General features: G+C 35.0%; 1 protein-coding gene across 1 annotated transcript; it reads right to left on the bottom strand.

Moving 5' to 3' along the window:
* Positions 1-2,045: 2,045 nt before the first annotated feature.
* On the bottom strand, positions 2,046-16,035 carry LOC149082217 (uncharacterized). The gene is made up of 2 exons (XM_089235729.1): positions 15,167-16,035; positions 2,046-7,322 (listed from the first exon to the last, which is right to left on the bottom strand). The coding sequence occupies exon 2, from the start codon at positions 7,272-7,274 to the stop codon at positions 6,957-6,959; it is 318 nt and encodes a 105-aa protein (XP_089091855.1). The 5' UTR covers positions 7,275-7,322; positions 15,167-16,035; the 3' UTR covers positions 2,046-6,956.
* Between the last annotated feature and the right edge of the window lie 810 nt (positions 16,036-16,845).

Raw genomic sequence — 16,845 nt, 5'->3', positions numbered from 1 at the left:
GATATAAGACGCTTTTATGTCAGAACTCGTACAACTACTGCACTGAGGAAATTTTCATGAGATATTGAATTCGTTTCGTATGACAAAAAAAAAGGGGGTCATTAGCGAAAGATGACGTTATTTCCGTTTGTTTCTTGTAATAAAGGCCGTTGTTATTGGCGATATACGTCTTATGTACAGATGTCTTCTTTTCCAGCGGTATGAAATTAGCCGAAGCACTGTATCGAATGTACATCTGTAGGCATTAAAGATTCAACCATGAGTTTGTTACATTTTAGTGTTAAAAAGTAACAAATGAATGATGTAATAGCTTCTTAGTTTTCGACCTATCGGCCGTTTCAGTGGTGTTGTGTGTGGCCATTAGAATTTTCGAGGTCCTAGGAAATTATCTGCAATCATTTTTCCTCTTGCGGCAATTATAAAATGATGATCGACGTAAATTTTACTTTAATTATGCTGCATAATTTTTTGAAATTTTTGTCGTCACTTGCTGTTATTTGCACAGCCTCCGGAGAGCGAATGCGAGCTGGTCTCCCATTTGAAAAAAAAAAAGAATCTCTTCGCAGAGAGCAGGCAGACCTTCAAGAAGATACTTAGCACGAAAATTTATGCATCTGAAATCTTCACTTCGAAAGACAGATGGCGGCACCAGTAGAACACGAAACATGTATGACTCTGACAACATAAACACGTTAGGGCCACGCATATACGTACACACACACAAAACATGTTCCGGCATGAACCACAAATCATCATAAATTCCCCAGAGGAATGTTTACGACGTCGTGTGCATGTACAGTTGAGTAGTAGTCGTATTAGTAGACCAGTGGTTGTTAACCGGGGAGTGCGGGGGAGCAGATTTGAGGGCGAGATAAAAAAAAATTACATGTTGACTGATTATTCAGGAAATTGAAATGACGATTAAAAAAAACTAGAATTTTTTTGATTCTTAAAAAACATGAAATTATGAAAACATTTCGTCTTTTAACTTTCGCTTGTAGAAATGCATCACATGAAATTTCGCGTTGAAAAGCTTCTATTTCGATTAGTGTTTGTACTTGATTTTCATTTCGATTGAGAAAAAACACCACGAATACCCAAAATATTTCGCGTTTTGCACCTCGTCCTATTAGTAGCTGCGCTTAGATTTGATGATGTCGTGTCTCGGGAAAATGTCAAAAAATGTAAACAAGTGCCAAAAAATCCTATATACAGAGTGTCCTGTATCCCCTGTAAGTCCTAATTCGGCCTTTATCTCACCAAGTGTTCGTTGTAGAGAAATGGTTCCTATTTAAAAAAAATGCTGAAAATCTGTTGAAAAATTAGCCTGTACCAGTTTTTTGAGTGAAAAAAATACAGTGCGTGACAAAATAGAAAAATCTGAATTTGTATATGGTGTTCCCCATCTGAAAAATACCCAATTAGAAAGTTGTTGCCCTGTCTCTTCTGAGGCATACAAAAAAAATTCATGTTTCTAAATGACATATTTGAATTCAAAATCGGTGAAAAGTTGGGAAAGAACAGCATAAACTAACGGACTCTGCTCCTTTCCATCACTCTTATGCTGTTCTAAATTGTCAAATGAAAAATTTCACATTCATCCGCAAAAACGAACTGAACTAACGATGAATTTTTTTTTAATAGTTAATTACGGGGGGGGGCGATGTATTAAAGTACTTTACTTAGTTGAAAAGCTCTAGAATTGAAGTTTCAGTATAATTACTACCTACTGTAGTTTTGCTTCAAAAAAATGTGAATTATCACGATTTCGCGGAAAAGTGGTAAAAATCCCATTTTGGCAATTATTTCATCAACAATGGTAAATTTTGCATCTATCGCATGTATTTCGTAAATGCGAAAACTATATATATCCCTCATTATTATCCGTAAACTCATTCAGAAGCTGATATAACCGTACGCAAAATAATTACAATAAACCGATTGCTGCGGCTAGTCAAAATTCTAATAGAGGAGAAACAAGACACAATATTTTTTAGGATTAAAATTCATATTTATTAGAACATTTGATTCTCAATGGAAACAAATTTGCCTTTTATCCATTATGTAAAAACCAATTTATATAGAATTTTGTACAACAATTTTTATAAACTCTGAAAAATAGGAAATATGCGTTATTTTTTTTTTTAACAGGTGGGAATACAAGCTTTAAATGTTTGTAAAACGAGTAGAAAAATCATTGAGCAGGTTCTTGGAGGAAAAAATAATGAATTTCATGGCATTTGTATACAAGCGCAGACAGAAAAAATAAGTGATATCGCAGAGTTTCGAAAGCACATCATTTACATCCGAGACACACATATGTTAACAGGGGTGTGACCATTAGTTCTAAAATTCTTTCCTATTTCTACGTAAATTCAATACAAATTTGTGCTGATTTGATATAATAGAATCGAAAACGGTGTTTGATAAATTCCAGTTAAAATGTGCGATTTTTTTCAATAATATTTTAGAAACCTTTCTTCACCGACTTTAAACCGTACGTGTTTCACAAAGAATGTTCGTAAGGCCATGGTAAAATAAGAAATATTATGAAGTAGAATATGGAAAAACAGTATCATCATCAAGAAGAGAGAATTTAGTTGTTATTTTGGCATCTTCGTAAAATAATAATTGGGAGACATTTAAATCACTATATGGCATAGCAATTGAAGGAATGCCAATAATTGAAATTTGTATTTTTCTCTATTAATTTCGAAAAAATTTGACCCCCCCCCCTTAAAAATTGAATGTAATATATGCGCTGAAATTCTTTATTTTTGCAATTTTTTACGTTCTAAAATATAATTCTCAAAGATTCATGTGAACTTGAAAACACATGAAAAATGCCAAAAACATTTAATAATTTCAATGACCAATATCTCGGTGAATTTTTATCTGAATTTTCCCGGGATAAATTTCTTTAGTGCAATGAAGAAAGATGGAAATCATACTAAACTTTTTTTTTTCAATAGGAGTTTTTATATTATATAAACGTTTTCATTCCAAAATATTTCCTTCAAATAACATTTTACGGAGTCGCCACTACCACAACCAAATTCCTCTTTTCTTGGTGATATATATATAGATATTTTTTCATTTCACGTCAATTTTAGAATCAACCGTACCTTGTCAGACACACTTCATGAAACATTCCGCACATCTAAAAGTATCTTTCGTACTCGGATCTTGGGCAGTTATCGATACAGATACATAAAAGTAAGTATTAATAATGTGTATAAAAGAAATACGTTATTCACTTATATCCTTGGTTTTGTCAGTACTTGATTTGTTACACTCTGTAAAGAGATATTATAATGTTAAAGATTTTTTTTTTAATTATTAAGGTGGCTGAAGAAACTTTTTGATGGGGGGAAAAAACGTGATTGATTTTATTTAGAATTTAAGTCAATCTTTCCGAACATTTATTCTCTCAAATTCAAATATTTGTTATTTTAAAGAGGGCATCGTAGAATTATAAGCATTCCAGTTTCTAGGCATTAAAATCCAGATTAAAGATATAAGCTTTTTAAAATATTAAACCAAAAATTGATTTAAACTGACATTAGAAACTTTTTGAAGAGCTTATTTTAAACTTTCCTGTGTAGTAAGCAAAAATTGTTTTTACAAAAAAAAATATTAGATATGTATTTTTTTCATCAATTGAAAACAAATTGATCACTTGAAAATGTTTTTCAAAGATTTAGAAACGTCGAAAAATACCCCGTGTACATATTATATATATCTCAATAAATCTTGATACATTTTGTTGCGTAAAACTGAATTGGATTTAGCGTGTTATAGCAAAATGCTGTTGCGTGTGTGTGCTCGGTTAATATTATCGTAAGCATAATGTCTTTGAATAAAGTTTGTATATAACTTCAATACTCATTAATTCGCTTTTGTCATGCATTGGTGTAATATTTCATAAATTGTATGTATTCTAGAATATATAGAATTTTCTTTAAAGATTAATTATAATTTTCTTTATTTACAGAGAAAGCTTTAGTTGTTGGTTTTTGGCTTTTCAAATTCATGACTTCTGCTTATCACAGTCTAAGTATGGGGGGGATGTAAATATACACGCGGGCGTAGGCTTTACACAATATATTACTTAGTTCCACTCTAATTTGATATGCACTAAATCATCTTTAAAGCTAACGACTTATATGTGATCTAAATTACTATAGTTTGTTTGAATAAATAATTTGCCGTTCAAAATTGATATGTATTTGGTATCACATACGGTAAATGAATTTACAGGCAGTCTTAAACTTTTTTGAAGGTCTTGAAGCTGTGAAAGAAAATTTATGAGACACCCTGGAAAAACTGAAATTTTTTGTATCCACTACATTAAATAAAAATAATTTTTAAGGCATAGCATTGCGTCAATGAATAATTTACTTATAATCGCTATTAGTGGCAAAGAAGTGACCAAAGTTTCAATGTCCTCCATCAACGTCTGACGGATTTCTCTCTCATCTACTGCTTAATATTTTATACTCACAAGGAAAGGGTTCCAAGGTGAAGTCTTTAAAATGTTTTGGAAAAATAAACACTTATTCTAATAATCTAAATATGCACAAAAAATAAAATAAAATAAAAATCTTGCGGAATTATTATTTATCACGTAAAAAAAAAATGTAAATATTAAAATTTTGAACGTCAGTAGAGAGGCCAAGATTGAATTTGAAAACCCTGCAACTCTAAGTGTTACAGTGACGTCATTCAAAATAACATGTGATAAGGTACAGCGCAGACAAAGAAAGGGAGAAAAAAAAGGAAATAACTAGTTCCCACAGAACAGAGAATCTGGAGGAAAGAAAGTGGAAAGTTTTTTTTACAAATATCGCCAAGCAGCGCGAGAGGCAATGAGTAGCCAATTGTTATAAATAACTAGTTCCTAGAGAAGAAAAGCTGGGGAAAAGAAAGGAAAAGAAAGTGAAAAGTTTTTTTTATATATATCTCCAAGCACGCGAGGCGATTAGCAACCGACTGCTATAATTTTTAATAATTTCCAGCTTTAATAATTGCATTCCGCCGTTAATTGTTTTTTGTTTTTATTTGTTTGGGTGAGATGAATATGCTTAAATCTTTTCATAATTTTGAGGATGACATCTGAGTACCCTTTCCTTGTCAGAAAATTCTAGAGAAGATATGAAAGATATAGCAAAATACATGGCATACAAACGCAGCGTGGATGCTGTGAATTAAAACGCTCCGTTCACTGATTGCAAGGGAAAGCGTGGCCAGTACACTGTGTTGACCACGGACAACAAGTTGGAGATCACTTGCTGTACGGTTATCTCTACATACTATCGTATCAACATTATCACGCTTTACTTATAAAGTGGAAATTCACATCAGTAAAGAGCCAGGTTATTTTCACTTATGTAATCTTATATAATATCAGGTTTTCCACTTTCCGTTCACTTACATTATGATTAACCAGTCAATTTCTAAATTCATCCACCTTAAAATGGCATCATATGTATCGTAAAAATAAAGTTTATAATCGGACGAAGGGTTGAACGCACCAGTTGTTGTATAATTGATAAAAAATATAAACTTTTTTTAAAGGTCACACCGCGGAATATTCACTTCATATACATGTCACGATGAATGTGATAAATCGGTCACTATGCATAATAACCAATACTTAAGCGTCTTTGGTGAGTTTGAATTTGATAAGTAGGCCTACTCTTTTTTTAGTAATAAAGCCTACTGAAACAAATTATCACTTTTACTGGCGATTGTGCATAATACTCAAGTGTTGTTGGTAAATTTGATAAATACTGAAAAAATGATCATTTTTACCAATAATTAATTATGCATAATACCCCCCAAGCGTAGTTGATTATAGCTAACTTGTAGTTAAGGTTGTTGAACGAGAATTCATTTATTCGAGGTACAATAGTACAATAGTGAAATTTGTCAAGTAGGAGCTTGTTATATCAGGGTTGGATTATAGAAATCGTAAAAAAAAGAACCGTCAACTGACAGTTCGTTATATCGGAGTGCGGGCGTACAATTACTAGTTTTAATGGGAAATTAAATTTGAATTTGAAAAAAAAAATTAAAAAGAGACCATTAATTGCATCACACTGTGATCGTAAAATTTGTGGAATGAGAGTTTGTTATATGCAGGCCCGATTTCAGAATTCTTCGAATAGGAGTTAATTGTAGGAGTTATTTCAGGGGTGTACGAAAAAAAATCTGTTAAATCGGAGTTCATTATATCTGGGTGAGACTGTGGCTCACGAGTTCGGTAATCCGAATAATAAATCTCATCACGTTCAATGGGACCGATGAATCACATTTACCAATACAAAATGGCGATTACGCATTGTCTAGTTATAATTGTCTATTATAACGACAGCTCACAGTCACGGAAAAAATTGTCATTATAAAAGACTTCTCATCATAGAGGATGGTTTTTTTCCGACATAAGCTCTTAGACAATCGCCTGTAAACCACTCGTTATACCGAGATTGTCGTTGTAAGCCATATTCGTTACAAACAGACTTTTACTGTATTATGAATTTAGTACGATTTATGGCGTTTACCAACGACGCTTGCGTAATAATGGTCGTAAAAGTGATACATTCAGGGAAATTAATCAAACTTACCAAAATAATCCGTTATTATGCATAGCATAACCAAATTTATCACGTTTCCCGTAAGATACACATATTGAGATAACTAAGTCATCACATGGTAACTGTGATCAGTAAATGTGCGATCATAGATGAAAATATTGATAGTTACGGCCGTTCCTATGGCCTTCAAAAGAGTTTGTCATTAAACTCTTTCTTATCAGACATTTGTGGAAAAAAAATCCATAATGAAAAGCAGTGTATTATACAAAACATCAGTGCAAAGAATAAGAAAGAGAAGAAAGACATGAGATTGTCTTTGCTTCACATACACACACACTCCCTCATCATCATACAAACTAGTCAAGGCTTCGCGAACGAAGAGCTGAATTTGGATTGGGAAATACTGGACTGTTTGCAGTCTATGAGCTTCTGCTTTTGTGGATTGAATCCCGTCAGTAGCCTGTCGTCTTCGGAACCCGGACCTTTACCGGACACTCTCAGAGAAGAGACTGGGAAAGACGGCGCAACGGACGTCGTGTCCTTCTCCGGGGTCAGAGGTGGCGTCGCTGGCCTGGCCTTGCGGGCCCGCTGCTGGCGTTGCCGGCTCAGCTGGTGGGCAGTGAGATGACTGCCGTGGTAAGATGTCAGCGTCTTGAAGAAGGAGCAGATGCAGCCCATGATTTTTTTTCTTCTAAGTCTGTGTAGATCCTTTTGTAATTTGTTTACCTGGAGAGAAAATTGACACTTTCTTAGATTTTGCACGTGGGAAGTCATTTCATTATTTCTATTTCAAACTTTTCAATTTTTTAACATTTTTTATTTTCTTTTTAAATCAATGCGTGGAGTAATAACACGAAACTTATTCAATATCACTGAATTACATCGATCACGTACATTCATTTTACTACTTTAGTTTAAGAAAAGTGTCTCGAATAAGAGCAATTAGGCCTACAACATTTCAAAATTCACGCATGGCACAACAAGCGGAACTTCACCTTCCAGCTCATCTGCCTCCGAATTCGGAATACTTTAACACACACACAACAAGCATTCCAAAGAAACTAAATTCGCGGTTAGGTCCATGACACATACACGCACAATCCGACATGTACTCATTCGTTAGAAGTTCCATAGAGACGTTCCATGGCCAAGACGCATTCCGGGTTAAGTAGCAGTAAAATGAAGGCCATGGGACCTTCTTTGCCAATAAGATGAAAGAATGTCACGGGCCCCTTCACAAAATATTACTTCAGGAAATATTACTATATACGTAATTCAAAAACAATGTTAATTGATACCCAATCCTTAAGCTCACGGACATCCTGAAACCTCTCCAAGGACCCCACCCCTACAAAATGACTCAAATATGTTTTTTTTAATGCAAATTCCTGCTATTGGCGCGCTTTTATACGCGTGCTTGAAAAGTTTCACTTGAAAATTCAGAGCACCGCGTGGTTTCAAGTTCTCAATACATGCGGTGCTTTTCTACCATAAAATAATGCGTTTTTCTTACCATTTTTTTTAATTTTCTGGCAATAAAAGCCATATATAGGATATCTCCTCCACATTTAAGAAATTACCCCACGGATATGTCCTCCATATCCTTCAGGATATCTTCTCCACGTAGTCGTTACGTACTTTGATGAAATACTCACTCCGTTAAATTGAAAGAAATAAGCAATTGTACTGTATTAAATAAAAAGTACACGCTGTAATTACTCTCCAAGTGAATTGAATCATGAATTGATTCATTCATACACATATTATCACACATAATTAGAACAAGGACAATCTCGAGTACACACGGTACGTGTATTTCATCACAACCTCGAAGCTACAAACACACATTCCAAAAGGAAAATATTGACCTTAAACACGAAGGTATGAACAAAAGAGAGAGAGAGAGAGAGAGAGAGAGCACATTATAAACCACGTCCATCACGCAACGATCACGGATTGTCACGCCATTCTCAAAATAAAAACAAACAAACAAACTCACGCCAATACGTTATTAACACGGTCATGACGTTGTTACGTAAAAAAAAGAAAAAAATCCAAATATTATTCAAACTATATAACAGTTCCCTCTTTTCGTGTTTCTAAACGGAAGAAAGAGAATCTCTTCTTGTTTCAGTGAAAATTTCATTCATGGTCATTGGATATGACGGATCTTTTTTTTGAAATGAAATTTCTTAAACTTCAAATGCTGTTCTAATCAAGTCAATTTTCGGATGCACGTGAGAAAAAAAGTGAAACGGAGGAACGGAAATGACGTAAGTTTTCCTTTCCCTTGAAAGCGGTTGCCTGAAAATTTTTTTGGTTTGTGTCGGACAAAGACAGTTTATTACCTTCTCCTACAATCCGTGACGCCGCTAGAATCGTAGAACGTCCCCTTTAGGTCGTGCACATACTGCATCGACCAAGAGGTACGGGAGAATAATAGAGACTAGTGAGACAAAAACAATTGTATTGTTTTGTTTTACATCGCACATACAGTTTGTTCTACACCGAGCAGCGAGGCGAACGAGAGAAAGAGCCCACTGAACGAGGTGCACGAGTGGAACAAACGTGTTTGTTTTCACCACAATCGGCTGATTTTCGCTATCGGCTGATTGGTAAGTTTTCCTTTTTTTTCCTTTCCCCTCTTCTGCGGAGGGATCGTCATCATCATCACGACCACCATGCCCTTACATTTCAGAACCCCCTCCAGCCTTTTTCTCTCTATTCTCCTTCTCTTTTACTATGTGCGGACTTCTCTTCCTCCACCACTATTCATTTTTTCTTCCTACTCCGCAATTCTTGCAACTCGTACCTCTTCGCTCCGCTATGAGCGCAGCCTTAAGGATGGTAGATGGGTGATGCACACAGTTTGGAAGAAAAAAAAACTGGGTTAGGGGTGGAGTGGGAAGGAGGGTGTGTTCCCAAGCTTCGGTATCTTGCGTCCAGTGAAAGATAGATGTGAGGCGAGGTGAATCTATTCGAGGATGATGCATAGGCGGAGATAGACTTGGAGGTCTGGGGGGAGGCACGATGATGATGTCAATTCATATATACATATATACATTAGATCAGTCGACTCCACCTTTGACGCTGCCCCACCCCCCGTATCTCCGCCCATGGAATGATGTCGCTCTCCGCTATCGATACGAAGGTTTTCAACAGCTGGTGGGTTAACCATGTTAACGCTAGGGCGTTCATCCGGAGAGTAAAAGGACGTAGGTTCGATTCCCCGCAAGCGCAGTTAAATTTTCTCTCTTTCCTAGATATATCTTCTCATCAGCCGGCTGTTGAAAACCTTCGTGAGGTGAATTTAGTCACATGTCAAATCAGACTTAAACAACCCAAAAGTTTCACTTCTATCGCGCAAGATTCTCACGCCGATTTTTTTTCTTTAGGTTAACTCTATAGCAGTGGTTCCCAACCCTTTCTTCCGCCATGCACCAAACAAGCATCTTGTAAAATCCTGGTGCCCCCCCCCCTTTTAACCTGTGTTTGCCCCTTCTTCCATGAAAACGTACAACCCTGTCTCCTTTCCGTGATACATACTATTTCTTATTATTCAAAAATAGAACTCTTATTCGTGAGGAGGAAAAAGACCAAAAGACCATTTACTTAGTACAAAGCAGGGGTTTTCAACCTCTCAGACATTGCGGGCCGAAAAAGATTTCCATGAATCCCAAGGTCCAACAAGTCGTACTGTGGTATCTTGATTCACACAGTGGCGTCTTAATGGGTGTGTTCAACGGGCCGGGGTTTCAAAGAGGGAGCAGCATTTCATCGTTGGAGAATTTTATTTATTTCGAGATTATGTTTCATTGGATATGAATTTCCATTTGTTGAATTATTTTTCCATAGGATACTAATTTTCTTTAATCCTGAGAAACAATTTTTTTAAATCAAATATGAATTTCCATCAAGTCTTAAATCGTTTTATCATCAAATATGAATGTTTAATAACTCTGGGAATAATCTTCATTAATTATGAATTATCATGAATTGTGAAATTATTTTTCCACAAATTCTGGAATTACGATTGATTCTGAGATTATTTCTCATTGATTCTGAAATTATTTTAAGAAACATAAGAAATTCAAAAGCGTTCTTTGTTAATAATCCATTCTCGGAACGTTCTCATCAAAAACAAAATTGCCCCTTCCCCCCATTATAAATGAAAATCAGTGCGAGGAGGAAAGAAGGAGTTCAAAGAATGAATACTAAGGGTTGTGGTGATTTTATAAAGAAAAATTCCTTTGAACTCCTTAATGCTAAAAATATCTAAGTTCCGTATCTTAAGAGGACACGGCCTCTAAAGTTCACCAATTAACATAAAACAAAGTCGAATCAGACATTTACGGCTGGAAAAATTCAAAAGAAAGAGCATTACAAGAAAAGTTTAGAAATAAGCAAAAATAGGTATTTATGGTATTTTGCCTGAACTTTCCGTCTCTAATAATGAATATCGGATTGGATATTCTGTATCGATTCTTGTTTTGTCGCTATACAGTGTTTAGCAACAACGGCACATGAGGTAATAATGAACGAAAGAAACAAAAATTTTATATTTGATCTTAAAATAAAAATGTAGCATGAAAAAATATTAGAAGAAAAAAAAAAAAAGGGAGAAATTGCGTTTTTATAATTTTCCTGTTTCCTTTCCCTTAAAATAATGATTGACTGAATATATCAAAAATTTATACGCTTCACCCTTCCTCAGTCAAAAACAAAAGTCAATTGCATCCATCTCTCTTATTATACCGAAAGAAATTTACACAGTGATGTTTTGATGGAGATTTTTTGGAAATTTTTGAAAACTATTTTTTTTTCAAAAAAAAGCCACACGAAAATTTTAATAACTTTTCTTTTTGGTTTGAGGCAAGACAATGTTTTTATTTTTGTTTCCTTTTAATTATTACATAATTTTTTTTTTCATATATTTCATTTCAGTTCCATAATCTGCCACAAAGTTTGCATTCCTTTCGAACAAAACAACCTGTATGCCAGGGACTCTTAATTTCTGGTTCGTGACCCAAACTCGGGTCGTAGGGGCTTCCGAGAAGGTTTGTACGAATTTACTTAAAGGGTTTTGAGCTATGGGTCATGACCCATATCTGCTTTGCAGGGAATCGTTGCATGAGTCGGACGAATTCACTTAGAGTTCTGTTATAAATGCACTTATTGCATCACTCTAGTTTCACTAATTTCGAAGAACAAGCAGTCCCATGGGTTTTGCAGCTTCGAGGTGCGAATGCAAGTCGGCCTCCCATTTGGAAGAGTCCGCAGCAGACAATCCGCAGTACCAACAACACGATACTGACATAGCATAAAAATTCCAGCATTTCCATCTTTACTTCAGAAAATGGAAGACATCTGGCAGCACGAACACAAAACAAGCACAATTCAACAACATAAACACGTTAAAGCCATACATACACTCAGAACACTCATTCCGGCATGCGCCGATTTGTTAGATATTCCGTGGAGGAATGTGTACGAGGTGCATGTACGGTTAAGAAGTAGTAGTAGTACCATGGGTCGCAAAGCTAATCTTGTTGTTGGTTTTGGGTCATGGTTAAAAAAGATTAAGAACTCCTGCTGTATGCATACATCGAACCATCTCATTTGCCAATCATTTTTAGAGTGAAAATTGGTAAAATTTTAAAATTTTCGTAAAATATGATATAAATATTTTATCAATCAAACGGCATACAAAATACAGACATACATCATCAAATGAAATCAAAAATATATAATAGAAAATATTTTCTGACAAAAATGCTGTTAGAAACCATTGTAAAGAAAATCATCAGAAAGTATGGTTAAAAGAAATTATTTTTACCTAGTTATTGATTCAAAATTGTTGTTAATTAAACACTGAACCCGTTTTTGATCGCTCATCGAATTCGTGACCATATTGCACGATTTTTGAATATTCGATTACTGGTTATTTAGATAACCTATTTGAAAATTGTTAAAAAAATTAGACATTAATTTAGTACGTTTTCTTAATTAATGTAATTTTTCAATTACCGTATAATAATTAAATATATTCAAATAAAAGAAAAAAAATCATTTTTTTAAATATTTCAAGACGAAAAAAAAAAAATTCTAGATCGAAAATCATGAGATAAAATTTCTAAAAAGTTAATTTTTGAAAAACAATTAAACGTGAAATTTTTGTATAAACGAATTTTGAAAAATTCTCTCATTTAGAGTTTTAAATTTCCAAAAAGTCGACCGTTTCTTACAAAAATTTGCGCAAAAAACATTACTTGAAATATTTTAAACAAAGCATTGCTCTAAAAGAAAAGTCAGTCAAAAATTGTTAATAAAACATATTGCTAAAAATTTATCATTAATTGGTGAAACTTAAAAAAACTCCATGAAAGAAAATCGTTTTCCGACAGTTTTCATAAATTTCTGTGTTTCTTCAAATGAGAAAAATATCTTTTAACCCTCTATGGTACGGTGTATATTTACCATACACATGGTAATATACACCGGGAATATACGTAGTGAATATGTACATTGTAAAAAAAAAACTTACACCGATTTATTTTCTCAATTTTTTTTAGTATTTTATAAAATACATTTTCTTGTTTCGTTTCAAAACGAAATACGACCGTGTAAAGTACAATACCTTTTTATCTACAAAGAGTTGATCCCTTGTCGGTGTCCTTTTTTGAGAGCTTCTGAAAAAACTTTGTGTTCACAGATTTTTAGAAGCGCACCAAAATGAGGAGATCGGAAATTAAATTCAAGGTAAAAACTGTTCAAGTTTGCTAACCAAAGTTTATCTGTTAACAGAAAGCATCAAAATCAAAGCAAACTGAATGAATGAACGCCAGGGGCTCTGCCACCGGACTTATCCCGTTGCCGAGATCTCTTCCAGCCCAGCTTCGTGGCAGAGTCTGGAACAAAGTGAGTGCACCTAACAGTCTGAGTGTGTAGCTAGTGTTGTGTATGATATTTCAGTGCTGCCATCTATACTTCAAATTGTGAGTGAAGTGTAATGATTGAATATTTGTTACGTTGTAGGCCTGTTGCTCTCTGTGGCGAGACTTTTTAACGGAGAGATCGGCTCGCATTCGCGCCTTGAAGTTGGAAACCACAGAAAACCAACTTCAGCCGACCACCACTGTGACGACCACCACAGCGGCTAATCAAAGCAAACTGCATATTTTACCCATAATCAATCGTTTTAGCTTATTATAAGGCAACTGACTACGTGCGGGCACTTGTTTTTTTAAAAACACTGTGCAAGTGAGGTTTGAATCATAATACTGTATGAAATAAGGAAATCCTGTGAAATTTCTGAAAAAACTTTTTGAGATATTCTAAATTATGTCCTCAAAATTGGCTCATTTTCAGTACTTACGCCAGACAGTGTACACTGAAAACCACACCATCTATTTGAATAGTTTTGATACTGTATGTTGCTATGACGGTTGTCTGAGCAACGAATTAAAAGTTTTAGGATGCAAGAAATATTCTCCAAGATATGGAAATTTTGAATTTTAACAAAATTTACAAAATTTTGATTTGAATTTTAACAAAAAAAAAAATTACATTTTTTTATTATTCAAACAGCTGTGAAATATTGAATTCTAAACACATGGCCAAGATCCTAGTTCATTGCACAGCAAACGTTGTCTGAAAACACTGTTGAAAAAATTTTTCATGAGCATATCTTGCATATTTTTTGAGAAATTTTGTTTCTCGTGGAATAAAGTAAAAATGAATATTCAAAAAACGCGTTTGAATATTGTTTGTTGCCTTCGAAACCATTGCTCTTAGATGATTTAAATCAGTCATAACTTCGTTTTCACTTATTGCACGCTTAAGAATGAAACAGTTTTGGATTCTGTGCAAAACATTCTTCAAAAATAAACAAATAAAACCATTTTCGACAATTTTCGAAAAAAATAGTGATTTGAACGTAGTTTCAATTGCCTTAAAAAATCCGCTCTAGTTTATTAAGTTGTGATGTGTTGCTGTATTGTTTCGATTAAACGTATGCTAACAGCATAAATTTACATCCGTTTTTTGTATAAAAATAATATAATAACAATTATTTAAGCAATTATTACTTTTTATGGGAGAGGTTTGGAGGGTTAAGAAGTTTCTTAAAATTCATGAAAATCCTGAAAACTTGAAATTTTTCTATAAATATTTTTGAATTTTGTCATTTTTCAATGCATTTTTCCTATTCAAATACACACGCAATTTCCATTGGAAAATAAAATGTAGATTTTATATCAACCGACGGAACATACGGTATCATAAAAACGATGTATTTTTTAAAATATGTAGCAAATAAAAATACTCCAAGTCACACGGACCTGTTGCTGTGCAGATTTTGAGCCCGAATTCCCGATTGACAGCTTTCGAAATCGGCTCGGAAATCCGAGTCAAGTCTAATATATGCCAGTCATTAAAATTTCTTGCCGACGAAATTAAGATTTAATAATTATTATTATTATGTAATAGATACCGATAATGCTTTTCGTTTTAAATTTATAAATTTTTTTTAAACTTGTTTTTAGTAGGAAAAATTGGTAAAAGAGACCCACTTGTTCAACAGATGTCGATGACGGAGCGGAGCTATTCGGCGATGGATTCCGGGACTGCTGATCGGTCGGCGATCCAGATGTTCTTCTCCATTTTCGGCCTACGACGCATGCCGTTCATGTTGTGTGTGAATGAATGCATTTCATACAATGTATCCAGCAGGTGCCCTTCCCCCTTTCTCCTTCTTTACTGTATTCTACTGCTTACTCGTGTATTTTCCGCCACCAGGTAAAACAAGTGGCTCGTGCGTATCGATTTTAGCTTCGCAGCTACACTTCGGCCCGATCTCCTCTCCTTCCGTGTATAAAAAAAAAATGACAAAAGAACGATAATCGGCTATTTACGGAGTCGAATCCTTTCCGAGAGACGACCCCTCTCCTCGTCTCTCTCTTCTCTCTCTAATGGATGTCAATGGTTATTGTATTGGATCCGGAGAGAATCTTAGGGATCCGGAGAGTCTTGAAGATCATGGGTATGGAAGATGGACCTTTTTTAATATGAATTAGTTCTGCGGTTACTAACCTCCCCCCACGATCATATCGGATTGCTGTGACGGTGCTGCTGCTGCTGCTACAACTAAACACACGGGTCGATTTGTTCAGCTACTAAAAACGACAAGTCTATTCTGGATTTACTGAGGGTGGACGGGATGGACACTCGCGTGCCATGAATATCCGTGACAGTTATTCGGAATGCGGTTCGGGTGGATGATAATGAGGTTCTTGAATAATCATTACAGGTTGTTTGTGTGTGTGTGTAGTGCTGATTATTTGTCCGTGATGATTATTTTTTTGCAGTAACCCCCCCTTATAAGGTCATCCCCTCTTTTTCGCCTGAATAATAATTTCCCATTGCATGCTAAAAGTAGTGATTTGAATTCCCTGATTTACTGTCACCCCTCTTTTTTTTACGGATAAATTCTTTTGTCGTGCCGTTGGCCGCAATGGAAAGGTTTTAACTGTATAAGGGTATCTCAACTAATGGTCAGCGAACCAGAGATGCTCTGGGACGATGGTTTTTACCGACGAATATGCAGAATACCTAAGTGTCGTCGTATAAATTTGATAAATAATGAAAACATCATCACTTTTACCGAAGGTTATGCATAATACTCAAGCGTCGTTGGTAAACTTGATAAATACTTGAAATTTATCGCTTTTATATGTGATTATGCATAATACAGTAGTGTAATTGGTGAATTGGTGAATTTAATAAATATTACAAAAATAAAATTCTAAACGAGTATCTAGTTTGTGTGACGAATGTAGTCGGACCCTGATATAATGATACAATACATGTATTAATAATCATGTACAGTTTATCATATCGTTCGATTTATCACGTTTACCAAAGATGCGACGCTTGGGTGCTATGCATAATCACCGTTAAAAATTAAGATGATTTTTTTAGTACTTATTTTATTTACCAACGACGCTTGACTTGAGCTGCCCCCCCCCCCCCATACACGTTCCGAAAATCCTCTGAGGAAAAACTGTGCAGTTCTGGCTTTCGGTATTTTCGCAATGTGTGTATGGTAGAAAACTGCGCACGCTTGTCCGACTGTTCAGGCGGCTTGATGAGAAAATGACCCGATGAAAAAAATTATTTTGAACAGCTGCGTAGTCTCGAACTGCACAGCTCGACCGGAGTGTGTGTGGCCCTCCGTTAAATCCTTTTGGTT

The sequence above is a fragment of the Pholcus phalangioides genome, unplaced genomic scaffold (assembly GCF_987345545.1).
Source record: "Pholcus phalangioides strain wild (caught in Gottingen) unplaced genomic scaffold, Ppha-v1.0 ptg000009l_1, whole genome shotgun sequence".
NCBI lineage: Eukaryota > Metazoa > Arthropoda > Arachnida > Araneae > Pholcidae > Pholcus > Pholcus phalangioides.
Note: the sequence above shows the minus strand (reverse complement) of the source record. Positions and strands in the feature narration are given on the sequence as shown.

What these genes read in the sequence shown, in the direction of transcription:
- LOC149082217 (XM_089235729.1), bottom strand. Translation starts at nt 7,274, where the DNA reads ATGGGCTGCATCTGCTCCTTCTTCAAGACGCTGACATCTTACCACGGC.